At 61.8% G+C, this 27,491-nt stretch overlaps 1 protein-coding gene across 5 annotated transcripts in view; it reads left to right on the top strand.

Moving 5' to 3' along the window:
* The first annotated feature begins 2,434 nt into the window (after positions 1 to 2,434).
* The window catches only part of ULK1 (unc-51 like autophagy activating kinase 1), a 28,454-nt gene continuing 3,397 nt past the window's right edge, over positions 2,435 to 27,491 (top strand). Inside the window, exons 1-26 of one of the 5 annotated variants that reach the window (XR_004176260.1) lie at positions 2,435 to 2,595; positions 3,097 to 3,189; positions 3,273 to 3,314; positions 14,568 to 14,600; positions 15,167 to 15,203; positions 16,286 to 16,459; positions 16,535 to 16,608; positions 17,069 to 17,170; positions 17,681 to 17,739; positions 17,820 to 17,902; positions 18,137 to 18,187; positions 18,585 to 18,673; positions 19,819 to 19,963; positions 21,087 to 21,147; positions 21,665 to 21,754; positions 22,283 to 22,408; positions 22,938 to 23,086; positions 23,176 to 23,280; positions 24,334 to 24,602; positions 24,843 to 25,036; positions 25,398 to 25,507; positions 25,585 to 25,728; positions 25,894 to 25,952; positions 26,646 to 26,830; positions 27,033 to 27,205; positions 27,298 to 27,416. Coding sequence is in view for 4 of the 5 variants with exons in the window: in XM_031650937.1 (XP_031506797.1) it covers positions 2,485 to 2,595; positions 3,097 to 3,189; positions 3,273 to 3,314; positions 14,568 to 14,600; positions 15,167 to 15,203; positions 16,286 to 16,459; positions 16,535 to 16,608; positions 17,069 to 17,170; positions 17,681 to 17,739; positions 17,820 to 17,902; positions 18,137 to 18,187; positions 18,585 to 18,673; positions 19,819 to 19,963; positions 21,087 to 21,147; positions 21,665 to 21,754; positions 22,283 to 22,408; positions 22,938 to 23,086; positions 23,176 to 23,280; positions 24,334 to 24,602; positions 24,843 to 25,036; positions 25,398 to 25,507; positions 25,585 to 25,728; positions 26,646 to 26,830; positions 27,033 to 27,205; positions 27,298 to 27,416 (2,818 nt within the window). In the remaining variant the exon portion in view is untranslated. The remainder of the gene's footprint in view (positions 2,596 to 3,096; positions 3,190 to 3,272; positions 3,315 to 14,567; positions 14,601 to 15,166; positions 15,204 to 16,285; positions 16,460 to 16,534; positions 16,609 to 17,068; positions 17,171 to 17,680; positions 17,740 to 17,819; positions 17,903 to 18,136; positions 18,188 to 18,584; positions 18,674 to 19,818; positions 19,964 to 21,086; positions 21,148 to 21,664; positions 21,755 to 22,282; positions 22,409 to 22,937; positions 23,087 to 23,175; positions 23,281 to 24,333; positions 24,603 to 24,842; positions 25,037 to 25,397; positions 25,508 to 25,584; positions 25,729 to 25,893; positions 25,953 to 26,645; positions 26,831 to 27,032; positions 27,206 to 27,297; positions 27,417 to 27,491) is intronic. The other 4 variants (XM_031650937.1, XM_031650938.1, XM_031650939.1 and 1 more) reach the window with 4 other exon arrangements.

A 27,491-nucleotide genomic window follows, 5' to 3' on the forward strand; every position in this document is an offset into this window, starting at 1 on the left:
AATTATTGCTCTTCTTGTCCCCCACCCCTAAGCGCTGGAAGCTCCTGCAGGTGGGTCTCGTTCTCACTGTGTCAACTGCAGCACTTACCTCGCAGCGTCTGCTCTCCCGGCAGGCCGGTGTGCAGAAGACACTCGCTCAATGAACCAGGACGTGAGTGAATGCTATGGCTGACCACAGGGCACTGGGGAACCTCTTCATTTGGAAAACAGACGTCGTGGGCCAGGAGACCTCTTGCGCCTTCCAGCTCGGTGGCTTCTGGCCCCCAGCCCAGAGGCAGGAGTCTGTGTGTCCTGGGGCCTGGAGGATGAACTGAGTGCAGGTAAAAGGCATCCAGGACTTGCTGACCCATCCCAGGGTCGGCATCAGGCTGTCCAGCTGCTGGGCTGCTCTGGGAGGCAGCAGCATGGAGGGTCCTGGCTGAAGTGTGTGCTTCTGGGCTGTTCCTTTGGGACTGTGCTGAAGGCTGGGGTGCTGAGCATTGTTTAGAATCATGCATTTGCAAAAGCAGCGGTTGCACGTGGTGAAAGCCATTCAAACTAGCACACAATGTGTCCGGTGAACAGCACTGAGTCTTCCCCAGTCTTCCCACCAGCGCAATCGCTGTTGACTGTGTCTTCTGTGAGTGAGCCACCCGGCTCTTTTGGCTGCGGGCAGCGTGAGTTTGAACACACTCCCTAACTTTTCTGGGCCTTGATTTCCCCATCGGTAAAATAGGGATATAATAGCAAGTGCCTCGTGGAATCACTGAATGAATGCACTAATAGCTGGAAAGAGCACTGCTTGGGCTAAGTGATGAGTTAGCGGACATTATAGTTAGGAACGATCATGTACACATCCAGGCGTTTCTCACACACACACACACACACACACACACATACACACCTCCCCCCCAACTCCTACGGCCGGGCGCGGTGGCTCAAGCCTGTAATCCCAGCACTTTGGGAGGCTGAGACGGGTGGATCACGAGGTCAGGAGATTGAGACCATCCTGGCTAACACGGTGAAACCCCGTCTCTACTAAAAAATACAAAAAACTAGCCGGGCGAGGTGGCGGGCGCCTGTAGTCCCAGCTACTCGGGAGGCTGAGGCAGGAGAATGGCGTAAACCTGGGAGGCGGAGCTTGCAGTGAGCTGGGATCCGGCCACTGCACTCCAGCCTGGGTGACAGAGCGAGACTCCGTCTCAAAAACAAAACAAAACAAAACAAACAACGGACAGTACAGTGCCCTGTTCCGTATTTTGCTTTTACTTAATTACAATCTTTGAAGAACTCACCCTTGAGCACAGGTATATTTACCTCTGTGCACTGTTCCATAGGACCGATGCACAGCCCATCTAGCTAACCTTTCCTGCCCAGCCGATTTATGGGCTATGTCGTAGGTTTTGGTGACAACTTTTTGGTCTACGAGTTGTTTTTTTTTTTTTTAACAATTTGGCATTATGGAACGCAACTTTAAGTACATAACCTCTAACGCAGCCATTCTATTTCTAAGAATTAATTCTACGCAGTCCCCCGTTTTGGGTACATTTCCCACGCCTGCTCTCCATTCTCCTGTAGAACGGGAACAGGGAGCTGGAGGGAGGGGAGCAGGGAGGGGAGACAGGAGGGAGGAGCACAGGCAGTGGGGGCGGGAGGGGAGCAGTGGGGAAGGCATGGGAGGGGGCGGAGGGGAGGGGGCAGGGAGGGGGACAGGTGATGGGAGGGGGAAAAGGAGGGAGGGGGAAAAGGAGGGAGGGGAAAAAGGAGGGAGGGGGACGGAGAGAGGGGAAGGGATGGAGGGAAGCAGAGAAGAAGTGGGGCGGGGAAGGGGCGTGGCAGGGAGTGGAGCAAGGAATCAACACGGATCCCCGTGGCCCACTCCCAGGTCAGCGCTCCTCTCTGCCCTCACCGGGACGGGTCCGCTGTTGGCCCCACCCACTCCCAGCCCACCCGACCCCACGAGGGTCTGGCCCAGCCGCCCACCCGCCCGACAGGCCCCGCCCCATTCCCCGCCCATACCCCGCCCCATTCCCCGCCCATACCCCGCCCCATTCCCCGCCCCCCGCCGGCTGGTCACGCCCGGCTCTGCCGCCCCGTACCGCAGGCCCCGCCCCATCCCCGCCCCCCGGCCCGGCGCGCAGTGCGGCTGCGCGGGCGTCTCAGGCTGTGAGGCCCGGGCGCCGCGGCTCTTTTGTTTCTCCGTTGGGGCCGAGCCGGGCCCCAGTTGGAGCCAGAGCCGGAGTCGGAGTCGGATCTGGATTCGGATTAGCAGCCCGGGAAGAGTGCCGCGGCACAGGCGCCGGTGGAAGCGCGACCCTCGGACGCCGCCTGGCCCGCGGGGCTGGGACCCGGCCCCGGCCTGCCCGATGGGGCGCGCGGCCCCGGAGATGCGCCCTCGCCCGGCCCCGCGCCCCGGCCCCGGCCCGCCGCCCCGGCCCGCTGCCCCTCGCCTGAGTCCCCGCGCCTCGGCCCGCCACCCCCGCCCGCGCCCCGGCCCGCCGCGCCATGGAGCCCGGCCGCGGCGGCACAGAGACCGTGGGCAAGTTCGAGTTCTCCCGCAAGGATCTGATCGGCCACGGCGCCTTCGCGGTGGTCTTCAAGGGCCGCCACCGCGAGGTGAGGCCCCCGTCCGGCCCGGGATCCCCTGCCCCGGCATCCCCCTCCCCAAGATTCCCTCCCCATCCCGGGGATGCCCCTCCCCCACCGCAAGTCCACCCGGCTTTCCAGGCCGGCCCCCAGGATCACGGCCCCAGCCCGGCTTTTTCCAGTACAGACTCCCGCCCCGAGTTCCCCTGCCGGGCTTTCCAGGCCGACTCCCACCTGAGGATCCACTGCCTGGCTTGCCAGCCCAGATCCCCACTCCGAGACCCCCAGCACGACTTTCCTGTCCAAACCCTTACCCCGGGACACCCCGCGCCCTGTCCCACAGCCTGGCTTTCCAAGCTGGATCCCTACCCCAGGACCCCCAGCCCGATCCTCAACCTGGCTCCCCACTCGGCCTTCCAGTCCCGGGATACCCAACCGGAATAGTCTCAGGGTCCCACCTGTGCGGTGTGGGGTCTGGGGGAGGCCTGCGAGGGGCAGCCCTGGCCCTGAAGTTGCACGTTTGGCTTTCAGAAGCACGATTTGGAGGTCGCCGTCAAGTGCATTAACAAGAAGAACCTCGCCAAATCTCAGACCCTGCTGGGGAAGGAAATCAAAATCCTGAAGGTGAGCTAGTGCTTGGGGAGGGTGTGTGGGCGAGGGCGAGCCCCCCTCCCCACACTGATAAGAAACTTGGGTTTCTGTCCTAGGAACTGAAACATGAAAACATCGTGGCCCTGTACGACTTCCAGGTAAGGCCTCCGGGCTGCTGTGTGCCGGGGACGGGGATGGGGGACTGTGGCCCCAGGTGCTGGATCCCCTGGTGAGCACTGGTGTTGAGCCTGTCCAGGCTGGGGTCTACTGGGCCCCTGGAGACTCCACCCTGGGTCCAGGTCTGGGCTGGGGCTGGCTCTTGCTGTGACTTCCCCAGCTGTGAGACCGGGGAGGGGGTGTCTGGGCCGCAGGGCGCCCCGAGGGCAGGGCTGAGTTCCCCTGACCAGGCATCCCTTCCCCGCCGGGTGTCAGTCCTAGGGGCCCTGCCTGAGTCCGGCGTCCCAGGCAGGCCCTGGCAGCACTGCCGGCCTGGCCCACCTGTCTAGGCCGTGTGTTTGTTGACATTGCTCCTGCGGCCGGCATTGGCCGGCCTTGCTCTGCGTCAGACAGGGCGGGGGAGGGGCCGCCGGAGACTCCTGCTCGCTGGCAGTCAGGGCCGAGCCCGGGCACAGGCGGCTGCCGCTGGCTGGCCAAGGAGATGACCTCAGGCCCGGCTGGCCCCAGGATGCAGGCGGTGGGACCAGCTGGCTTTCATGCTGCCCCCATGTCCCGGGGCTCAGGGCAGGCCAGGCTGGGGCTGTGGGAGCCAGGGTGCCCTCCTGGGGACCAGGAACCTGAGGCGGGAGATCCGCCCGACCAAAGTGCTGACTAATGGCTCTGCGACCTGTTTACTGAGCCCAGGGCCCAGCCCCTGGCTGAGGGAAGGGCTGGCGGGCTGTGTTTTGGTAGCCTCCTCCCTCCGCCTGTCAGAGCTTTGCTGTGGCCTTGGGGACCGAGGCTTGTCACAAGGTGTGGGGTGAGGAGGGCCCAGGTCCAACAAGTACCTGGAAACCCAGGCACACTGTGTCCTGGAACCGGGCCACCCCTCCCGCTGCTTTTCCCGCCCTCTTCCCACCCCTTTTCTCCCTGCTTTCCTCCCTCCCTTCCTCTTCTTTCCTCATCCTCCCCATGTTTGGAAGCCTCCTGCCTGGGCCACAGCCTGGACATGCGTCATGGCGCTGGGAGCCAGCAAGGAGTGGGCAGCTGTCCCTGGCCAGGCAGTGACTCCGAGGAGTCCCCTCCACCCTGGGCTACGCTGCCTCCTGCTCCCCTCCAGGGCTCCCCAGGTCCAGTCCTGGGCATCTCCAGGCCAGGCCCTGTGACTGTCTGCATGACCCCCACAGACCCAGGGCCAGTATTCCCAGCCCCCGCTCCATCCCAGTCGGCCACACACACCTGGTTGTGGGCATCTGCCACTTCCTCCAGTGTTGGCAACACTGCGGCTTCCTCTATTCAGGAAGCACTTAGAGCGGCCTGCTGCAGGCGCTCCTGTCTCCGGGCACCAGGCTCTGCTGGAGCTGCAGCTCAGCCTGCCCTCGCCCCACAGGTGCGGGGATTGTTGCCCTGTGTCGGTAAGGCAATGTTTGAGGCAGGCACCCAAACCCAGGAAAAAATAATTGGCTTTTAAAAATGGGTAATGAACAATTTGAGTGATAAAAGAAAATCTGCAAACATTACAGGAGGGAGTGTGGTAAAGGTAAGAGTCCAGCCCCCTGGATGGAGTCCTGCTGTCCTCCGCTCTCAGGCACCTGCCTTAGTTGTTTCTGTGCCACTGGGGACAGCCGTCCTTACAAGACGATGTGTTCATGTGTGTCCTTCCAACCACACCCACCTCTCTGCACCGTGAATTTTGTCACTTAAGAGTATAGTCTGCACTCCATCCAGCCTGGGCGACTGAGCGAGACCCTGTCTTTCAAAGAGTACAGCTTGGGGAAGGTTCTGTGCTGGCTCAATCCATATCAGAAAGTTTACCCCTCGGCCGGGCACAGTGGATCACACCTGTGACCCTAGCACTGTGGGAGGCCAGGACAGACCAGCCTGGGCAACATAGCAAGACTTGCTCTCTTTAAAAAAAAAAGAAAGAAAATTAGCCAGGCATAGTGGCATGTCTCAGCTACTCTGAAGGTTGTGGGAGGATCGATCGAGCACAGGAGTTTGAGGCTGCAGTGAGCCGTGATCTTGCCTCTGCATTCCAGCCTGGGCAGCAGAGTGTGACCCTGTCTCAAAAAAACAAAACAAAACAAAAAAATCCCTCAAAAAGTTTACCCCTCTCTGTTAGAGGTCACCATCTGTAAGCGCAGTGGTCGAGAGCCCGGCTGACGCTGATGAGGGGCCCAGTCCTGGCTGCCACGTGCACACACGGCTTGTTCAGTTTGCGGCCCTGTTTCTTCCTCTGTGAAGCAGAAAGCACAGGCTGTGAGGGCTGTGAGAGGGAGTGCTCTCGGGCTGGGGGAGCCATTGTGGAGGTGCTCGCTGCTGTCCTGATTGGGGCCGCCGTGGTGATTTTCAGCCATGGGGTGCCCGTTGCCTGAGATTCCATAACTGATTTCACCGAGGCCCTGTAGGTGGGACATGGGGTTATTTTGGGATGCTGGTACATCAGGGTGGTTGTGACTGGATCCCTAGAAGTAGAATCCTTGGGTGGGAGGGATGCTGGTTTTTAATTTGGGTAGTTATTGCCAAATTGACCTCCAGAGAGGCAATGCCAGTGGTCTCTCAGCCTGACTCCAAGCACATGTCTCCCTAGCTCCTTGCCAGGAGGGCGGCTCTCAGAGGTTTCCATCGTGGCTCATGTGAGAAGTGGAAAATGATGTCTCTTATGGTTTTGCTATTCTTTTTTTTTTTTTTTTTTTTGAGATGGAGTTTTCTTCTTTTCACCCAGAATGGAGTGCAGTGGCGCGATCTCGCCTCACTGCAACCTCCGCCTCCCGGGTCCAAGTGATTCCCCTGCCTCAGCCTCCCAAGTACAGGCGTGTGCCACCACACCCAGCTGATTTTTGTATTTTTAGTAGAGACAGGGTTTCACCATGTTGGCCAGCCTGGTCTCGAACTTCTGACCTCATGATCCACCAGCCTCGGCCTCCCAAAGTGCTGGGATTGCAGGAGTGAACCACCCCGCCTGGTCGGTTTTCTTTTTCATTGGTGATGAATGAGCTTCACTATCTGAGCACAGGAATGTTAGAAATACCACTTGTCCTTTGTACAATGTATTTTTTGTTTTTTGAGATGGAGCTTCAATCTGTCACCCAGGCTGGAGTGCAATGGCACGATCTTGACTTATTGGAACTTCTGCCTCCTGGGTTCAAGCGATTCTCCTGCCTCGGCCTCCCGAAGTGCTGGGATTACAGGCATGAACCACCGTGCCCAGCCTTCACAATAAATTTATTTCTTTTTTTATTTTTTTTTTTTTTTTTTGAGACGGAGTCTCGCTCTGTCGCCCAGGCTGGAGTGCAGTGGCCGGATCTCAGCTCACTGCAAGCTCCGCCTCCCGGGTTCACGCCATTCTCCCGCCTCAGCCTCCCGAAGTGCTGGGATTACAGGCTTGAGCCACCGCGCCCGGCCTCACAATATATTTCTGTATTTTATATATATGTCTTTTTGAGATGGAGTTTCGCTCTTGTTGCCCAGGCTAGAGTGCAATGGCACTATCTCGGCTCACCACAACCTCCACCTCCCTGGTTCAAGCAATTCTCCTGCCTCAGCCTCCCGAGTAGCTGGGATTACAGGCATGTGCCACCACGCCCAGCTAATTTTGTACTTTTAGTAGAGACATGGTTTCTCTGTGTTGGTCAGGCTGGTCTAGAACTCCTGACCTCAGCTGATCCGCCCGCCTCAGCCTCCCAAAGTGCTGGGATTACAGGCAGGAGCCACCGCTTCGGGCCTATTTTAATATATTTTTTAAAAGAGACTGGGTCTCACTCCCTTGCCCAGGCTGGAGTGCAGTGGCATAATCATGGCTCACTGCAGTCTTGAACACCTGAACTCAAGAGATCCTCCCACTTCAGCCTCCAGAGTAGCTGGGACTACAGGTATGCACCACCATACCTGGTTAGGCACATATTTCTGGCAAGTTCTTGATCCCTTTTTTGCCAAGGTTGAAGGGTACCATGCTTAACACCATGGCCCCTGAGCCATTCTGCCGTTCGCTGGGCCTTAACTCTAATATTTACCTGTGTGACCTTGGGCAGGCAGCCTCCTGGCACCTCAGTTTTCTTACCTTTTAAAAACTGTTGACTGGGTGCAGTGGCTCAGGCCTGTAATCCCAGCACTTTGGGAGGCTGAGGCGTGTGGATCACGAGGTCAGGAGATCGAGACTATCCTGGCCAACGCGGTGAAACCCCGCCTCTGTTAAAATACAAAAATTAGCCGGGCGTGGTGGCCCATGCCTATAGTCCCAGCTACTCATGAGGCTGAGGCAGTAGAATCGCTTGAACCCAGGAGGCAGAGGCGGCAGTGAGCTGAGATTGCGCCGCTGCACTCCAGCCTGGGAGACAGGGCGAATCTATCAAAAAAAAAAAAAACAAGGCGGGGCGCGGTGGCTCACGCCTGTAATCCCAGCACTTTGGGAGGCCGAGGCGGGCGGATCACGAGGTCAGGAGATCGAGACCATCCTGGCTAACACGGTGAAACCCCGTCTCTACTAAAAAATACAAAAAACGAGCCGGGCGAGGTGGCGGGCGCTTATAGTCCCAGCTACTCAGGAGGCTGAGGCAGGAGAATGGCGTGAACCTGGGAGGCGGAGCTTGCAGTGAGCTGGGATCCCGCCACTGCACTCCAGCCTGGGTGACAGAGCGAGACTCCGTCTCAAAAACAAAACAAAACAAAACAAAACCAAAACGAAAACCATTGTGGTTGTGATGGCAACTTGAGTGTGTTAAGTCCTTAGAACTATGCCTGCCACGTTGTAAGTGCTCTGTAAATATTATTGATTGGTAGGCGTCCTTTATATATGAAGGAAAGTAGCTTCTTTGTGATAGGTTGCAGGTATTCCCCTCCATATTGTTTGTTGACAGTTGAGGTTATTTTTGTTTTATCGTGTTGGGTTTTGTGTATTGGTTTCTTTTTTATCCATAAACATTGTGAAAGTGTGAGTGCCTGGGAAGTGTGTACCTTGGGTTATGCTCTTTGAGTCCACCACAGCTGTTGGGAGCAGCTGCAGCACCTGGCCTCCTTATTGAGGGTGTGGTGGCAGCGTCTGCACTTGCCTGGCCCCAGGAGTGCGCCACCACAGGAATCAGGGTGTGGGGCTGTGGAGCCAGGCTGGGATCCTGCCCAGCGTGCCCTGGGAGGAGGGCTGATGGCTACAGGCCTTGCTAACGGTGGCCCCCGTGGCCAGCACGCCAACTGACAGGTGCCTTGCAGCTGAAGGCCTTGCTGGGCCACTCAGGTGTGACTCACTCAGGCCCTGCAGACAGAGCCGCTGCCCGTGAGTTACCTGTGGTGGAGACCTGAGTCAAGAGGTGTCCAGGCCTGCTTAGGGGCCTGGGAGACCGTGGGTCCAGGCAGTCCAGCCCGGCATGAGACTGTGACTCCCCATCCCAGAGTGAGGAGGGGACTGCCAGGCCTGGGCTGGTCTGGCGGGGGGGCTGTCTGCAGCGGGAGTTGGGGCAGGATGCAGGCCGAGTAGAAACCCATGGGGTGGGTACCCAGCTCCCGGGCAGGGGCCTGTGAAGGGGCCCCCAGGGCCCAGGCAGTTCTGGAATTACCTCCAAAGTGGTGTGTATCTTTTTTTTTAACTTTTAAAATCATGGGATAAGACCGGGCGTGGTGACTCACGCCTGTATTCCCAGTACTTCTGGTGACCAAGGTGGGCAGATCACCTGAGGTCAGGAGTTCGAGACCAGCCTGGCCAACATGGCAAAACCCCTTCTCTACTAAAAGTACAAAAATTAGCCGGGCATGGTGGTGCGCACCTGTAGTCCCAGCTACTTGGAAGGCTGAGGCAGGAGAATCGCTTGAACCTGGGAGGTAGAGGTTGCAGTGAGCCGAGATTGCACCACTACACTCCAGCCTGGGTGACAGAACGAGACTCCGTCTCAAAAGAAAAAAAAAGAAAAAGAAAAAAATCATGGGATGAAAATACTGGAAGGTGCAAAACAGATGAGAAGGTGCACCACAACAGGCCCTGTGTGGTGTAGCAAGTGCCAGCCCAAAGCCGTGCCCATATCCTAGGCTGCTCCCTTTGCCACATGCTGACTTTAAGCCTGGAGGTGGGATGTCAGCCGTAGGTTTGAGGGGTGCTGTGTCTCCGTGGGTGACAGGAGTTGGTTTTTATTTCTGCGCATTACCCCGTTGTGGGACTGTCACCTGGTATCAGTATCTGTCCGCAATGGCTGGGGGACGGGTCTCAGCCGCCTGAAGGACAGAGCTGCTGGGACCAGGTTTCATTGGGGTGTGCGCCAACTAGGATGGCCGGGTCTCGGGAGGAATGTGTGGAGTTGGTGTCTTCCCGAGGGTCTCTGCAGCTTACACTGCCCCCCAGCCCCCCACCCCTGCTTGCACTGGGATTGTTCCCTGCCTTTTCCAAGCAAGGTTGTGCCCTCAGAAGGGTCAGGCCACCCACCCCTGCCTCACTGCATCTAGGGACGTGCCTCAACCCGCTGCGACTGACTCCTGGATTGTCCAGACCCCCAGACCCAGCAGGCAGGAGGCTGCAGAGGTCAGCCTGGGCTGTAGCCCCAGGAGGCCCACACACAATGGGCGGCTGCAAGTGGTTCCCCAGGGCCAGAGGGCGGCCCTTCCTTCTTAGGGTGGAGCCGGCATCCCTTCCCTTTTGGGAGCTGTCCAGGAACCCCGCCTGGGGGTGCAGAGTGGTTCTGTCCACTTTTTTTTTTGCCACTTTTTGGAGCCAAGAAGGCCAGCTCTGGAGGCGTGAACTAGGTCAGTGCCTGCTCACCAGGCCCAGCCCAGGATCACCAGACAGGAGTAGGACTGGCAGAGGGTGGGAGCCTGGATCCTATTAAGTAAAGCACCTTAGCACCCCAGGGGTGGGGCAGCCTCCTACGTGCCCAGACACCCGTGCCAGGCTGCCTGGGACACCTGGCTGGCTGTGCGTGCGTGCGTGCATGTGTGCGGGGTGTGGGGGCCGGCCTGCCTGGGGGGTGCTGTCCCGGGTCCCTCAGGCACACTGCCCGGAGACAGTGGGGTGTTGATTTTGCTGCCTTTTTGAAGTGTTCTGAACCTCGGATGCATGTGCTGGGATTTTTCAGGGACAGCCCTGTGGAATGGTCAGCAGCTGTTCCGTTTCTCCCTTAAAATAGGCGACAAGGTGGGACCCACCTCCTGGGGTGCGGATGATGGTGCAGGGAGCCTGCCGTGTTTGATTAGGGCGTGGGCCCTGTGGCCACCGCTGTGTGTGTCACCACGGGATGGACCCCCAGGCCCTGCCGTGGGAGGCGAGCTGCTCGGCCTGGGGTGGCCGTTTCCTGCCCCGGAGCCCAGGGAGGCAGTCATGGCCCTTTCTGGTGTCTTTAACTGGGTGGCTTGATGCTGGGAGCATGCCTGGTCCCCGCTCCCCAGGGTAGCTTGTGAAAACCAAATTTAGCTGCAAGGCAGAAGTGGAACCCGATGCCCTGTGTGGGTTCTGGGTGGGCCCAGGGCTGGGCAGGGGAGGTCAGCTTGGCCGGCAAGGCTGTGCTCTCACCTGACCCCCGTCAAGAGCCCCAGAGAGAGTCGCTGCCTGTGGGAAGGGTGGGCAGGCCCAGCTGGGGGACCTGTTGGGGAGGTGTTGTGGCGCAGGACCTGGGCCTGCAGCTGCCCTGGAGGAGCTCCCCTAAGCCCTGGCAGGGGGTGGGCCTAGGCTTGTTTGTCCTCACTCTTCATCCCTGACCCTGCCAGGGTTAGAGGCAGCAAAGCTAGGCCCTTCCGGGGACACAGAGGGTTATTGGCTTGGCACTGGCACTGGCACTGGCAGAGAGTGAGGACGGGACTCCAGCCCACCTGCTTGGGCTGTCTTGCCACTTCCCAGCCTGGGCGCGCCTCCCAACCTCTGGGGCCTCGGTGTGCTCGTATGGGAAGTGGGCTGGTTATGGCCTGCTACCTGGGCTCCTGCAGGGCTGGTGCACTTGGACTTCACAGGAGGCTCTCGGAGGTGTGGGAGAGGCCCTGGTGTGCCCCTGACGCCCAGCTCAGGGAGTTGGATGCCCACAGCCCTGAGGGCCTGTCTGAAGCTGTCATCTGTCCCAGGGGAGTTGGGAAGACCCAAATGCCTGTGGTAAGGTGGGTGCCCCCACCCTACCCTGCAGCCCCACACTACCCTGCAGCCCCACCCCCACTGGCCCTGAGTCCCCTGCTGGGGAGGACCTTTTAGGAGACAGGCTGAGCCTGGGCCAGGCCTTGGCTTCTGCAAGGGACCATCTGAAGTGCAGGACCCTGCCCACTCCCTCCTGGGAGTTGGTGGTGCCCCCTGAAGTTTTGGGGATGGAAGAGGGTGGCCAGCACAGTGGGGAGGGCAGAGGGGTCTCTAGGAAGGCAACCTAGGAGTGACATCTGTGACTCTGGGGCAAGGCCAGGGGTCTAGACGTGTCAGTAGCGAGGTGGGTTCCAGCACTTATGAGGCCAATGTGGCTGGAGGGATGGCAGGGCCAGGTGTCCTGGATAGGGGTGTTGGGGACCCTGGCTGGAGTGTGGGCAGCAGATGGGGTGGGGGAAGAGCCTCCTTGCCAGGGTCTTGTGGGCCCAGGGCCAGTCACTGGTGCCACAGGGGTCTCCCTGGTGGGCCTCTGCCTTTCTTCTTTTTGAGACAAGTCTCGTTCCGTCACCCATCCTGGAGTGCAGTGACACCAACTCCCGGCTCACTGTAGCTGTGGCCTCCTGGGCCTAAGCCATCCTCCCACCTCAGCCTCGAGTAGCTGGGACTACAGGCGTGCACTGTCACGCCTAGATAATTTTTGTATTTTGTTGTAGAGATGGGGTTTTGCTATGTTGCCCAGGCTGGTCTCAAACTGCTGGTCTCAGGCGATTCTCTGGCCTTGGCCTCCCAACGTGCTGGGATAAGCCTGAGCCACCATACCCGGCCAGGCCTTTGCCTTTCTAGGGGTGAGAGGTGGCTGCCTTAGTGTTTGGGGGTGGGAGGAAGCCACAGGGCTTCAGTTAGCACCCCCTGCCCAGAGGGAGCTCCTGTCCCACACAGGCCGGTCCTGGGTTGGTGGCTGGGGGATGGGGTGCTAGGCTCCCGCTGTGCACACATGGGCGTTCCCCCAGGGTGCCTCTGTCTTTACACATCCCTGGTTGTGCTGGCTTTGCTGGTGGGTTTGGAGCTCTGGTGAGCAGGTCAGGTCTTGGGGAGCCCCTGGCTCTGTGATCCAGGGCAGGTGGCCCCCAGAGAGGAGAGGAGAAATGTGAGCACCTATGGGCACTCACTGGAGGGGCTGTGGGGAGGGTAATGGCGGGCCTAGGTCACGGAGTGGACATTGCCGTCCTGAAGTTATTTCTCGTTCTAGCTTTGTCTCCCCCTCCTCCCTGGGTTCTGCCCGGAGCTGTCCCTGCAGTCCCCTTTGCCCCATCCTGTACCCCGTGTGGATTGTTCTCCCCACGGCTGCTGGGAGCCCTGGGCTTGGGGTGCATGGGCGTGGGTGGGGTGGGCTGAGGCCTGCCTGGTGGACAGGTCCCACCTTCTCTAGGCTGTGCCTGGGTTTCTGGGTCTCCCTCTGGGCCAGCCATGCGGTGTCTGTGGATCCTGGGGTTGCTGCCTGAGCAGCATCGGCCTTAGCCACTCTAAGAGCACCCTTTCCTGAGCCTGTCCCCGCTCAGCATCCTTGTCCAGCCCACAGCTCCTCTGTGGGGGCAGCTCTGGAAGCACGGGCTTCTCACGTTATGAAGCAGATATACCCAGTGGCTTTGTGGTTGTCCCCCCACCAGGGATGCCTTCTGATTGGTCGGGGCCTCCTGGGACTGGGGGCTGAGCAGGAGTCCTGTGTGGGACCCTGCTCCCACACGCACCGAGGGGTGTTCTCCCTGCAGCCCCCCTCCAGACACAGCTCCCCTTTGCTTTGAGACAGCGTGTGGATCCGCTGTACAGGGCAGAAGTGGGAGGGGCGTAGAATAGCGTGTGGACTCGCTGTACAGGGCAGAGGGAGGGGCTAGAGCGTGTGGATGTGTACAGGGCAGAGGGAGGGCCTAGAGCATGTGGATGTGTACAGGGCAGAGGGAGGGGCTTTGAGGGCTTCCTCCTGTTCGGAGGCCCCGAATTGGGTATGTGGGGCCCTCGCTCCTCCAGCCCAGCCTGCCTGGTTTGATGTGGCTTCCTGGGCCTCACTCTCCTTGTCTGTGAAACGGGAGTGATGAGGGCTTGTTCCTGTGGCTGCGGGGAGTGAGTGGTGGGCTACAGGGAGGCTCCCAGTCCCAGGTGAGGGGGTATGCACGCTGGCCGTTGGGGTGTGTGCTGTGTCTGTGCCTGTGGCTCACTCTGAGTTTCATGGGGCAGGCAAGGGCAGGTGCAGGTGGCACCCCTGGTCAGGTCTGTGTCTGAGCTGAGGGCTGAGCAGCTGCTGACCGAAGGCATTGCGTCGAGGGGTGGCAGCCTAAGCTGCAGCCAGGTTGGGGTAGGGCAGCTGGAGGCCTCCAGGCCTCTGGGTCAGCCTGGCAGTGCCAATCTGCAATCTGTTGGCGTCTCTTTTTTTTTTTTTTTTTGAGATGGAGTCTCACTCTGTTGCCCAGGCTGGAGTGCAGTGGCACGGTCTTAGCTCACTGCAACCTTCTCCTCCCGGGTTCAAGTGATTTTCCTGCCTTAGCCTCCTGGATAGCTGGGATTACAGGCGCGCGCCACCACGCCTGGCTAATTTTAGTATTTTAATAGAGACGGAGTTTCACCATGTTGGTCAGGCTGGTGTCGAACTGCTGACCTCGTGATCCACCTGCCTCGGCCTCCCAAAGTGTTGGGATTACAGGTGTGAACCACCACGTCTGTTTAAGTTTTGTATTTTCAGTAGAGACGGGGTTTCACCATGTTGGCCAGGCTGGTTTCAAACACTGACCTTGTGATCCACCCACCTTGGCCTCCCATGGTGCTGGGATTACAGGCGTGAGCCACTGCGACCAGCCCTGTTGGGGCGTCTTTGATCCTGGGCTCAGGAACTGAGAAGTGTCTGTGCCCTGAGGGCCAAGGCCTGCCCACACACCTGGCCTTCACCCTTCCTGCTAGAGGGTATGTCCTCTGCCAGGAGTTGTCGCTTATATGGGGGACCAGGGGCCTTTACCTTGATCATGATGGAGACCTGGATGGCCACAAAACACAGAACACACCCACCTACAAAGCACGTGGCCCACAGATGTCCTCGTCTCCTGGCTGCCGGATGACCAGCTAAGTCCTGGCACTGCAGGGCCTGCCCAGGCTGAATTGGGGCTGAGCCAGACTCCCTGCAGTAGGGCCCGGGGGCACTGGGACCTCTCACAGCCTCTTTTCTGTCTTGCAGGAAATGGCTAATTCTGTCTACCTGGTCATGGAGGTGAGTGCCTTGTGGTGTGAGGACAAGTGCAGGCTGATGGCCATGGCCCTGGGAGCCCCAGAGGGAGGGATGTGGCCAGGGGGGAGGGTGACGAGCACCTTTTCTCTTTTTTTGAGATGGAGTCTCACTGTCGCCCAGGCTGGAGTGCAGTGGTGCGATCTCAGCTCACTGCAACCTCCACCTCCGGGTTCAAGCAATCTTCCTGCCTCAGCCTCCCGAGTAGCTGGGATTACAGGTGTGTGCCACCAAGCCCGGCTAATTTTTGTAGTTTTAGTAGAGATGGGGTTTCGCCACGTTGGCCAGGCTGGTCTTGAACTCCTGACTTCTAGCGATCTGCCCACCTCGGCCTCCCAAAGTGCTGGGATTACAGGTGTGAGCTGCCATGACTGCTGAGCATCACTACTGATGTCTTCCAGCAGGGACTGTGGGGACATCTGCCCTGGGGTGGGCAGGCGCCGGAGGGCCCAGGGAGTAGTGTCCAAGTGTGAGGGGTGGGGAGGCTGGGCAGGGCTGGGAGGTGGGCCCTGGTCCCTGCTGCAGCCTGATGCGTGTCTGGTCTTTTGCAGTACTGCAACGGTGGGGACCTGGCCGACTACCTGCACAGTGAGTGCACAGCTGTGCCAGTTGGGCTGCCAGCCGGCCCCCCAGGGCCCCGCACCCAGGGCCACCCTGGCCCAGCCTGGGAGGCAGCCTGGCTCGAGTGGGTCCCTGGCTGATTGTGAGATTGGCTCTTTCTCGTCCCCTTGGGACTCCTGAGGGGATGCAGGGGGCTGAGCTGCTCCCAGTTGTTAGCATTCGGTCCATCCGCCCGCCTCCCCCTTGCTTGAGGAAACAGCTGTGACCAAAGTAGCCCGAGGCCTCTGGTCGAATGAGGCCACGGGAGCCGCACAAACAAGGGGCGCGGGGCTGTTGTCTTCATAGTGTGGGTGGAAGGTGGCTCTTGGCCCACCCAAAGTTGAGCCGCGTGGCGGATGGGAGGAGGATGTGCTGCACAGGGCCGGGCAGGGCAGAGGGAAGGACAGCAGGTGGGCGCCCGTCTGTTCCCAGGCTCCCTGGGTGGGGGTCCGGGCCACGGCGCCGGCGGCCTCTCGGGTGTGTCCGGAGGGTCTGGAGGTGGCGCTGGGATGGTTCCGGGGACTTGCGCCTGAGCACCCTGGAGCCGGCACGGCTGCTCGAACGCCGGCTCAGCCTCGCGTCGCCCTCACGGCGCTGGGGCGGGAGTGCCGGGCTGGTAGATGGGCAGGACCCGCTGGCCCCCTCGCCTCGTCCCCCGCGGGGAGGACCCCACCGTCCAGCCTGGGAGACAGACGCTGAGGCCGGGCGGAGTGGAGACTGGCTGCGGTCCGGCTGCGCGCGGCTGGCCGCTGTCTGGATGCCGGGAAGAGGGGCGGGAGCGGGACCCGGGCGGAACCGCGGCACCGAGGCTGGGCGGCGGCCTCCCGTCTCTGGAGCAGCTGCAGCCCGGGGCTGGGTGGTGGGGCCGGCGCGCCGGGCTCTGCGCGGGAGCTTCAGGTGCGCCCTGGTCTCGGCGGCCCGCGGTGGCTCGTGCTCCTGAGCCGGCGTTTCCTCCCGGCCCGCGGCCATGCCTGGCTCTCTCCGGCGTGTGGTGGGAGCGGCCTGGCCGCGCGGGGCTCACCCCTGGGGGAGCAGACACGGCCCCCAGCCTGAGCCGCCTCTCCCCGCAGCCATGCGCACGCTGAGCGAGGACACCATCAGGCTCTTCCTGCAGCAGATCGCGGGCGCCATGCGGCTTCTGCACAGCAAGGGCATCATCCACCGCGACCTGAAGCCGCAGAACATCCTGCTGTCCAACCCCGCGGGCCGCCGCGCCAACCCCAACAGCATCCGCGTCAAGATCGGTCAGCCGCGGGCGGGCAGGCCCGGCGGGGAGGGGCTCCGGGGCGGGCGCCCGTCCTGACGCGTCTCTCCCGCAGCTGACTTCGGCTTCGCGCGGTACCTCCAGAGCAACATGATGGCGGCCACACTGTGCGGCTCCCCCATGTACATGGTGTGTCTGCCTTGAACGGGCTGTGCCGGGTGGGCGCCTTGCTGGGCTTGCTGTTTGGCTGCGGTGTGGCGGGCTCTGCTCCGGTTGGCTGTGGCCCGGCAGGCTCTGCTCTGATTGGCTGGGGTGTGGTGGGCTCTGCTCTGGTTGGCTGTGGCCCGGCGGGCTCTGCTCTGATTGGCTGTGGCCTGGCAGGCTCTGCTCTGATTGGCTGGGGTTTGGCGGGCTCTGCTCTGGTTGGCTGTGGCCCAGGGTGCTCTTCTCTGATTGGCTGTGGCCCAGTGGGCTCTTCTCTGATTGGCTGTGGCCCGGCAGGCTCTGCTCTGATTGGCTGGGGTGTGGTGGGCTCTGCTCTGATTGGCTGGGGTGTGGTGGGCTCTGCTCCGGTTGGCTGTGGCCTGGTGGGCTCCGTCTTAGGTGGGCGTTTGGGGGCCTCACACTGACCCCGCTTCTGGTCCTGCAGGCCCCCGAGGTCATCATGTCCCAGCACTACGACGGGAAGGCGGACCTGTGGAGCATCGGCACCATCGTCTACCAGTGCCTGACGGGGAAGGCGCCCTTCCAGGTAACTCGGCTTGGCCCTGGTCCCCCGTCGCACCTTCCGCGCAAGTGTCCGCCAGCTGCGGTCAGACGCCCCCGCGAGCCCTGCCCCCGCCCCACGGGCTCCCTCGGGTCCTGGCAGGGCGGGGCGGGCGTCCAGGGGTCCAGTGGGGACAGGGCCTCGGCCTTCCCCGGGGGATGGCGCCGCCGGCGGTGACTGGGAGCTGCCCCCGCGCGGCCTCCCTCGCCTGCCTGGTCACCTGCCTGGTCACCTGCCTGGTCAGAGGTGAGGGCAGCGCCGGGGCCGAGTGGGTGGGGGCGCGGAGGCCGCGTTCTGGGGGGTGGACACCCCGAGAGACCGTCGGCGGCCCCTCCCCGCCCCCATGCTCGCAGCAAACAGCGGCGCCAGCGCCCGGTGTCCCCCGGGCTTCGCAGCGTCTGGGGCAGGGACCGACTGGGGACAACGCGCCAAGACCCCATGGGCTGGTCCCGCTCGGCCGCAGCCCTGGCAGTCAGGCTGTCCCCGTCCCCGCAGGCCAGCAGCCCCCAGGACCTGCGCCTGTTCTACGAGAAGAACAAGACGTTGGTCCCCATGTAAGCGCCCTCCTGCCTACCCTTCCCCCGCGGGCTCCGGCCCCGCAGGCCCCGCTCACAGCAGCCTCTTCTCACCCCAGCATCCCCCGGGAGACCTCGGCCCCGCTGCGGCAGCTGCTCCTGGCTCTGCTCCAGCGCAACCACAAGGACCGCATGGACTTCGGTGAGCACCCACCGGGGGTGCAGCTGGAGCCCCCCACCCTCCCTCCTTGCATTTGCTGATGTGAGCAGAGCCCACCCGCTTCGCACCCAGCCCCACGTGCACACTGCCCTTTCCACAAGCCAAGCGCAGGCAGGGGCTCCACCTCTGCCCGGGCAGGTGCCCACCTTGCCACGGGAGCTCAGGCCCTGGGGAGGCGGGGGCCTCCTGAGGCCTCACTCCTCCTTCCTCCTGCAGATGAGTTTTTCCATCACCCTTTCCTCGATGCCAGCCCCTCCGTCAGGAAGTGTGAGTTTCTGTGGGTCCTGGGGCTCCGGATGGGCCCTACACCCCATCCTCCTGGGGTCTGGTTAGGCACTGAGTGTGGGGTAGAGGGAGCAGGTCTTGAGCTGCGGCAGCTCCCAGGGAGGGTAGAACACCCGGCCCCTCACTCTGCTGCAGCGGGGACCCCAAGGCCAGGGTGCGCGTGATGATGCAGCAGGCTTGGGATGGGGATGGGGTGTTGGAGGGGCTGGTGCTGCCCTGTGACTGTCATGGGGTGGTCCAGGAGGGAGCCTCCCTCCCTGCTGGTCAGGTTGTAGCGGGAAGTGGAGGGGATATGGTTGAGCTTGTCCAGTTCGTGGGTTGGCTCTAGGGTGAGGAGACAGGAGGATGGTCCAGACTGACCTATGCATGTTTCCCTCAGCCCCACCGGTGCCTGTGCCCTCGTACCCAAGTTCGGGGTCCGGCAGCAGCTCCAGCAGCAGCTCCACCTCCCACCTGGCCTCCCCGCCGGTGAGTTGCCGCCCCAGGGGCCTGACAGCTTCTCCCCGCACTCAGCAGTCAGGGGCTCCAGCCCTGGGCCCCCGCGGGGACGTGCTGTGACTTCTGTTGTCTGTGTGAGTCACGAAAGACATGGATGAGTTCGTCCTGTAGATGGTGAAGCCCCACAAACAGGCGACGGCCCCTGCCAGCACCCACAGCCCTCAGGTCCTAGAGGCCAACAGGGCGGCTGTTTGGTCTGGTCCTGTCTTTGGTTTTGTGCTGACGCAGACAGAAGTAGCGTGTGGCCTTGGCCCACTGGCACCTGCACCCCTGGCCTCCTTTGTGGTGTCTTCCACTGGACTCAGCATGGGTAGGGTTGCAGGGTGATGGCCCCACATGATGGTGGCACTCCTTGTGTGACATGGGAGGGGTCTGCAGAGCACCTGAGTCGGCCATGAACCCCCATGCCTCTGTCCATCTGACCTGGAACCTGGCTCTTGGGCATGGTGTGGTGGCTGGTGGTAGAGTTTTGTGTGTGGGCTCTCCTGGCCTGGCCCCCTGCTCTGTGACCAGGGACCGGTCCTCTGACCTTGGTTGTCTGCCTGTATCATGGCCAGAAGCTCAGATGTGGTGAGGGGAGCGTGGCAGCACCGCGCCGTAGGGAGGTGTGGCCCTCTGCACAGCTGCCCTGGGGCACTTGGGGCTTTAGCCACCGCCGCATGGATGGTGTGCGCTGGGCCTTAGCATGGTACTGGCCTCAGAGCAGGGTCCACCGGGGGTGGCAGCCTCTTCACTGGACACGACCCCCATGGCATCTCGCCCTCTTGGCTATGCAAACGGAAAAGTGAGGTGCAGAGGGCAGGTGGTGAACAACTCCCCAAAACAGGGCCTCCCAGAGCTTCTGGGAACTGAGGGCTTCAACCCACCCAGGCTGCATGGTGGGAGTGGCTCATCGGGGGGCCTGTCCCTGCGAGGTCAAGGCCGGCCTTTGAGTGGAGTCCTCTGGAAGTACAGAGGAGAGCAGAGCATGGGAAGAAACATGCCCCCAGCCCTTCTCAGCCCCAGCGCCCCTGATCTTTACTGGGGCTCTGGGCCGTCCCAGAGGAGGGGGGATTTGCTCTCCTGAGTGTCTGTGTCCCTGAGACCTGCTCACCAGCCCCTCCATTGACTCTCAGTCCCTGGGCGAGATGCAGCAGCTACAGAAGACCCTGACCTCGCCGGCTGACACCGCTGGCTTCCTGCACAGCTCCCGGGACTCTGGCGGCAGCAAGGACTCCTGTGACACAGACGACTTCGTCATGGTCCCCGCGCAGTTTCCAGGTCAGGGAGAACGCGGGGCTCGGAGGTGACGCCTCGGGTGCAGCAGGGACAGTGTACTGCACGTACTGGATGCACTGGGTGTGGCCCGTCTCCACTTACGGGCAGTCAGGGTAGGCCCCTGGGAGCCACCAGCATCAGCTCCGCTTGGCTGGGGAGGCCACGTCTCTTAAAACCACTCTGGGAATCAGAGCCGGGTCCTCCTAGTAGTCAGTAGGAGGTTGGAGGCTGTAGGCCTGGTCCCCCCAGACAGTGCTGCTCTTCCAGATGGGTGGGGGACGCTCACCTCCTGCTCCTTCCACACTGCCGCCATGTACCCCTACCTTGTTTCTCAGCAGCTCTTATTGCCCCCACACCCTGCAGGTGGGTGTTTATTCCTTGGCTTTTGGGGAACCCCTGCTCCATAGTGGCCAGGGGCTGCCCACGTGTTTGTTGAAAGAAGGTGCCTAAACTTTTGGAGCAGGCCTGGGGTCTGTGGCTCCTCTGAAGGCCCTGCACTCTGTCCCTGGCTGTCCCAAAGCTCCTGGAGGTCTGGGTTGGCACTGGTCCCTGTGTCTGCCAGGGACACAATGACTCATGCAGAGCCCTCCGCATCTCCCGTCAGCATGGCTCCTGCGGGGGTGGGGAGGCCTGAGCCAAGCCCCAGACAGACCCGGGGAGGGCCTTGGTCCTTTGCCAGCTGTCAGGGCAACAGGAAGACAGACACCAGGGGCTGGGCAGAGCCTCCTTGGGGGTGGGAACCTGGGTATTTCTGGACGGGGTTGGGCCCAGACTTAGGGCTGTGGATGCCTGACCTCCCCCGCCCATCCTGGAGTTGGCTGAAGGCTGTGGGGCAGGGCCCCAGGGGGTCTCTGGGGCTGAGGACACTGGAGATAGGAAGCACACAATCCAAGTGGGGATAAGGGGGGCAGGCAGTGCTCTGGTCTCCCGGAACTGGCCTGGGGCTGGCAGGGAGGAGGCAGTCTGGACCGTACCGCCCAGGCTCTGCACCCTGCAAGGCCGCTGTACAAGCTGAGGCCCCTGCAAGGTGGAGTGTGTGTGGGGATCCAGCAGAGAGCCTCAGTGGGGTGGGGTGGCCCTGGGCAGGCAGCAAGGACTCCAGGCCCAGCTTTATCTCCCCCTGCAGGTGACCTGGTGGCTGAGGCGCCCAGTGCCAAACCCCCGCCAGACAGCCTGATGTGCAGTGGGTGAGCCCCCATCCCTTACCTCTGTAATTTAGGGGAGAGGAACTGTGGCCTTGGACGTGGCCCGTGTTATCCCTGCCTGGAGTCATCAGCCCATTAGGGAGTGCTGAGACTGCCACGTCCACTGCAGAGAGGGGCTGGTGAGGCACAGGGCTGCCTGAGCTCTGTGCCGCGTGTGACTTGAAAATGCCCTTGACCGCCGGGCACAGTGGCTCATGCCTGTAACCCCAGCACTTTGGGAGGCTGAGGCAGGCAGATCACAAGGTCAGGAGGTCGAGACCACCCTGGCTAACAGTGAAACCCCGTGTCTACCAAAAATACAAAAAAACTTAGCCGGGCGTGGTAGTGGGTGCCTGTAGTCCCAACTACTCAGGAGGCTGAGGCAGGAGAATGGTGTGAACCCGGGAGGCAGAGGTTGCATTGAGCTGAGATTGTGCCAGTGCACTCCAGCCTGGGCAACAGAGCAAGACTCTGTCTCGAAAAAAAAAAAAATGCCCTTGGCCTCCCTTCTGCCCCACAGGAGCTCACTGGTGGCCTCTGCGGGCCTGGAGAGCCACGGCCGGACCCCATCTCCATCCCCACCCTGCAGCAGCTCCCCTAGTCCCTCAGGGTAAGCAGGGCCCAGGCTGGGTGGATGGGGCTATGAACAGTCCCCCAGCTGGAGGCTGGGCTTCCTGTGTGTCGCAGCCAGACCCGGCCTGCTGTGTCTAGAGGGCCCTGCCTTCTCCCAGGCCTCGCAGGACTGCAGGGTCTGCTGGGTCGTCTTGTAGAAGGGACTATAGTGGGAGGGGTATTGACAGGAGTAGGTGAATGAGGAAACCAACTAGGGATGCCAGGGCCAGCACAGTCCTGTTGTAAGCCCTGAGCCTGTGGGGCCAGGAATGGCCAGGGCCCCAGCCAGGGTGGCCTCCCACTGGCTGGGTGCAGACTGGGAGTCCAGGTGGGGTGCAGGTGCCACAGTGCTGGTGTGTGTAGAGGCACAGAAGCCGGCTCTTTTCAGACCTGGCATGGGGCCCAGGGTGGCCTCTGTCGTAGCTAGGAAGTCTGGGCCTAGGCTTTCTTTTGGTGCCCCAGCTCCATGACCGCAGCCTCTTGTGACCCCAGTGTCTGTCATGATGTTGACCTCTCTCCGCCACAGCCGGGCTGGCCCGTTCTCCAGCAGCAGGTGCGGCGCCTCCGTCCCCATCCCAGTCCCCACACAGGTGCAGAACTACCAGCGCATCGAGCGAAACCTGCAGTCACCCACCCAGTTCCAAACACCTCGGTGAGTGCAGAGCTCCCAGGTAGCCAGGCATGGCCAGGGGTGTGCGTAGCAGGAGCCCTTCCACAGCTTCCATAGAGGGACAGGGTCGTCATCCATGTGCAGTTGTCTGGACTGTGGACTGTGTAACTCACCACTACTCACTTTGTTGATGTCTTGGGTTTCTGGAGTTATTTTGACAGTTTTCTGATCAGTAAAATCTCTTGTGTTTATAAAATCAATATTGACTTTGGCCAGTTTTAATAGAAGTAAATGTTGGGAGGAAAGGGTACCTGTCTTTGAACTCACAGAAGGCTGTGTGGGCCAGTGGGTGTCTGCCAGGGCACGGAGACTTCAGGGTGAGGATGCCTTGGGTTGGTGCCCTGGGCAGGAATGCTAAGGGGCCAGCTGCTCACACACACCCACTGTGTGGCCAGTTACCTGGACAGAGTGCAGCAGAGGGTGAGCCATCTGTCAGCACTGTAGCCACGTGGCGTGGCATGGGGTCCTGGGCTGCTGAGGCCTCCCCTCCTAATACTTGCCTTGTCTCCAGGTCCTCTGCCGTCCGCAGGTCAGGCAGCACCAGCCCCCTGGGCTTTGCAAGGGCCAGCCCTTCGCCTCCTGCCCACGCTGAGCATGGAGGCGTCCTGGCCAGGAAGATGTCTCTGGGTGGGGGCCGGCCCTACACGCCATCCCCTCAAGGTGCGCCTGCAGCCTGGGGCCTGGGAAGGGGCGTCTGTCTCTCGGCAGTGGGCGAGGAGGCTGTTTCTGTCCCAGCTTGACCCTAGCAGATCTCTCTTTTCTCCAAGTTGGAACCATCCCTGAGCGGCCAGGCTGGAGTGGGACGCCCTCCCCACAGGGAGCGGAGATGCGGGGTGGCAGGTCCCCTCGTCCAGGTAGGTACAGTCCGGAGGTGGGAGGGGGTGCGAGGCTGACTTCCCTCACTCATGTTGTCATCCTGGTCTAAAACCCTTGCTTTTTTTTTTTTTGAGACGGAGTCTCGCTCTGTCACCCAGGCTGGAGTGCAGTGGCCGGATCTCAGCTCACTGCAAGCTCCGCCTCCCGGGTTCACGCCATTCTCCTGCCTCAGCCTCCCGAGTAGCTGGGACTACAGGCGTCCGCCACCTCGCCTGGCTAGTTTTTTGTATTTTTTAGTAGAGACGGGGTTTCACCATGTTAACCAGGATGGTCTCGATCTCCTGACCTCGTGATCCGCCCGTCTCGGCCTCCCAAAGTGCTGGGATTACAGGCTTGAGCCACCGCGCCCGGCTAAAACCCTTGCTTTTAACAAGTGAAAAGGAGTGGGAGGGAAGCTCATGGAACAGAAGCCAACTGCCTCTCTAGCTCCTGGCTGTGTGAGCTGGGGCAGGTTTCTCATCCCCTCTGTGCCGGTCTTCTGTGCTGGCTGGGGGTCAGGTTTAACAGTGGCTTTGGCCGGGCGCGGTGGCTCAAGCCTGTAATCCCAGCACTTTGGGAGGCCGAGGCGGGCGGATCACGAGGTCAGGAGATCGAGACCATCCTGGCTAACATGGTGAAACCCCGTCTCTACTAAAAATACAAAAAACTAGCCGGGCGTGGTGGCGGGCGCCTGTAGTCCCAGCTACTCGGAGGCTGAGGCAGGAGAATGGCCTGAACCTGGGAGGCGGAGCTTGCAGTGAGCCGAGATCGCGCCACTGCACTCCAGCCTGGGTGACAGTGCAAGACTCCGTCTCAAAAAAAAAAAAAAAAAAACAGTGGCTTTAACAGGTTTAATCTGGGAGGCAGAGCTTGCAGTGAGCCGAGATCGCGCCACTGCACTCCAGCCTGAGTGACAGGGCGAGACTCTGTCTCAAAAAAAAAAAAAGTGGGGCCTTACCATTTACCCCAAGGGGCCTCCGTGTGGCAGCAGTGGGGCCTAGGGCTGGGCCACTGGACTGGAAGGTCGTGACGAGGCCTGTCCTCCTCTCTAGGCTCCTCTGTGCCCGAGCACTCTACCCGCACTTCCGGGCTGGGCTGCCGCCTGCACAGTGCCCCCAACCTGTCTGACCTGCACGTCGTCCGCCCCAAGCTGCCCAAACCCCCCACGGACCCCCTGGGAGCCGTGTTCAGCCCCCCACAGGCCAGCCCTCCCCAGCCGTCCCACGGGCTGCAGTCCTGCCGGAACCTGCGGGGCTCACCCAAGCTGCCCGACTTCCTGCAGCGAAACCCCCTGCCCCCCATTCTGGGCTCCCCCACCAAGGTAATGGGCGCTGCCATGTGTCGAGGGGCACAGAGCCCTGGGGAAGACGGGTGGGAGTGGCCAGGCCTGAACAAAGACTGAGGAAGGCAGCTTTGTACCTTCTGACCCCCGCCTGGGCTCATGCTCAGTCCACTCCCACACACCTTGCCAGTTCCTGCCAACTTGGCCACCTCCCACAGGCACTGGGCCCCAGGGCTGCAGACCTGCGGGGCAGTCTTCACCCCATCTCTGTCCTCCTAGGCTGTGCCCTCCTTCGACTTCCCAAAGACCCCCAGCTCCCAGAACCTGCTGGCCCTCCTAGCCCGGCAGGGCATGGTGATGGCGCCCCCTCGAAACCGGACACTGCCCGACCTCTCGGAGGTGGGACCCTTCCATGGTCAGCCATTGGGCCCTGGCCTGCGGCCAGGCGAGGACCCCAAGGGTCCCTTTGGCCGGTGAGTTGGAGGGAACAGGCCTTGGATGGGCTGCTGAGGGGGCTGCCCCTTTCCCCTGCATTGTTCTGCTGTGTACTTCTTGGGGGTAGAACAGGAAAAGCCTAGCCTTGCCCTTCTGTGGGTGCCCAGTGTGGCTGGGTGCCAGAGCCTGGCCCACCCATGGCTGGCCCTAGACTCCCAGCAGGTCCCCGTCCTGAGCCTCACCATGCCCACCTGTAAGCTGGGCTGACAGGAGTGCCTGCCTCTCGAGGTGGGCCAGGGGACCGTGCATTACATGTGTCTGGCCTGCAGAGGGGCCCCTCAAGGTCCAGTTAGGGTGGAGTGGGCCGGGCCCCCAGCACAGCCCTGCACCCTCCCGCAGGTCTTTCAGCACCAGCCGCCTCACTGACCTGCTCCTTAAGGCAGCGTTTGGGACGCAAGCCCCGGAGCCGGGCAGCACGGAGAGCCTGCAGGAGAAGCCCATGGAGATCGGTGGGTGGGGCTCAGAGGCTGTGGGATGGGGGCGGCGGGCAGCCAGGATGCTCCTGAGCCCTTCCTTGCTCTCCCAGCACCCTCAGCTGGCTGTGGAGGGAGCCTGCACCCAGGAGCCCGCGCTGGGGGCGCCAGCAGCCCCTCCCCGGTAGTCTTCACCGTGGGCTCTCCCCCGAGTGGGAGCACGCCGCCCCAGGGCCCCCGCACCAGGATGTTCTCAGGTGAGGGCTGGCTAGGCTGAGGCCCTGTCCCTTTTGGGGTGGTGGCAGCGCCCTAGAGGAGGGGGGCATCCTTTAACTCGGGTCGCTGGACTGCGGCCCCCCAGAGCCTGGGGGTGCCTGAGGAAGCAGCTCAGGCCCCTGAGAAACCCACGCTCTGTCTCCCAGTCTACAAAATGGACGTGGTTCTGGTACCTGCCCCGCAGGCGGCCCCTGCCACTCAACCTGTGAGTGATAGGTACTTGTCCCCATTTATCCCCAAAACATGAGCTGAGCAGGGATGGTGTCTGGATTGTGGCCTCCTTGCCCAGCTGCCGTGGGCTGTGCTGTGTTGGTCAGGAGTCGCAGACAGGCGTGCCCCTCGGTTCCCCAGCCAGTGGCGTGTGGGGATGCTCTGGGCCTGGGGCCTGGCTGGGTCCCCACTGTGGGTTCTGCCTGGGGAGGGGTGGGCTTGTGGGCATCTGGTCCTGGCCAGGGGCTGCCATCACTGGGGTCACCTGCCAGCCCCGTAGTGAGGGTGGCCTGCCTTGCCCTTTGAGGTCCTTTTGGCCCTCGGGCCCACCCGTGTTGCACAGTAGCACCCCAGGCCACCCACCTACCCCATCCCAGACAGTGGCAGCTGCCCTTCTCCCAGGCAGATCTGGGCTGGGGGTCGGGATACCCAGAGGGTCCCTTGATGGGCACCGCAGCCCTTGGCCTGAGGTGGGGAGCTGGGGACCTGGGGGTTGTGGTGAGTGGCAAGAGGTTGTGGTGAGGGCTCTAGGGACCTGCTCTGCTTCTCCTGTTAAGAGTTTTGGGAGGTAACAGGGTGTAAACTAAGGCAGAGGCACATTGGGCCCTGGAGGTGTGGGAGCCTGTGGGGGATGGGGGCCACGGTGTCTGCTTGTCCTGGCATGCCCCTCACTGCCCTTTCCCTGCAGTGGGCTCCACTGGCTCCGCTGGCTCTTCTGCCCGCCACCTGGTGCCTGGGGCCTGCAGCGAGGCCCCAGCCCCCGAGCTCCCTGCTCCAGGACACAGCTGCAGCTTTGCCGACCCCATTGCTGCCAACCTGGAGGGGGCTGTGACCTTCGAGGCCCCCGACCTCCCTGAGGAGACCCTCATGGAGGTGAGGGCTGGAGTGAGCAAAGGTTTCCATTCTGGCTGGAGCGGGTGTGGGGTGTCAGGTGGGGCACATCCCAGCTGCCCGGGCTACAGCAAGGGAGGGGACCCTGCCCTGCCTCCCCAAGGCGTCATCAGTGAGTCTCAAGGGAGACAAGCCTCTTCCCAGCCCGGGCAGCATGTGCTACCCTGACGACCGCTTCCTGCAGCAAGAGCACACCGAGATCCTGCGTGGCCTGCGCTTCACGCTGCTGTTCGTGCAGCACGTCTTGGAGATCGCAGCCCTGAAGGGCAGCGCCAGCGAGGCGGCCGGGGGCCCTGAGTACCAGCTGCAGGAGAGTGTGGTGGCCGACCAGATCAGCCTGCTGAGCCGAGAATGGGGGTGGGTGCTGCCAGGGCTGGGGTGGGGTGGGGCGGGTGGTGGCCTGGGGGCCAGGATCAACCTGCCTCCTTTGATCTGCCTGCCACCCCCAGCTTTGCGGAGCAGCTGGTCCTGTACCTGAAGGTGGCCGAGCTACTGTCCTCCGGCCTGCAAACTGCCATCGACCAGATCCGGGCCGGCAAGCTCTGCCTGTCGTCCACCGTGAAGCAGGGTGAGGGAGGGCTGTGACCGCTCAACCCACATGCTGGGTTGGGGAGGAAGCCCGCCTTGCAACTGTCCAGGTGAC

The sequence above is a fragment of the Papio anubis genome, chromosome 9 (assembly GCF_008728515.1).
Source record: "Papio anubis isolate 15944 chromosome 9, Panubis1.0, whole genome shotgun sequence".
Taxonomy (NCBI): domain Eukaryota; kingdom Metazoa; phylum Chordata; class Mammalia; order Primates; family Cercopithecidae; genus Papio; species Papio anubis.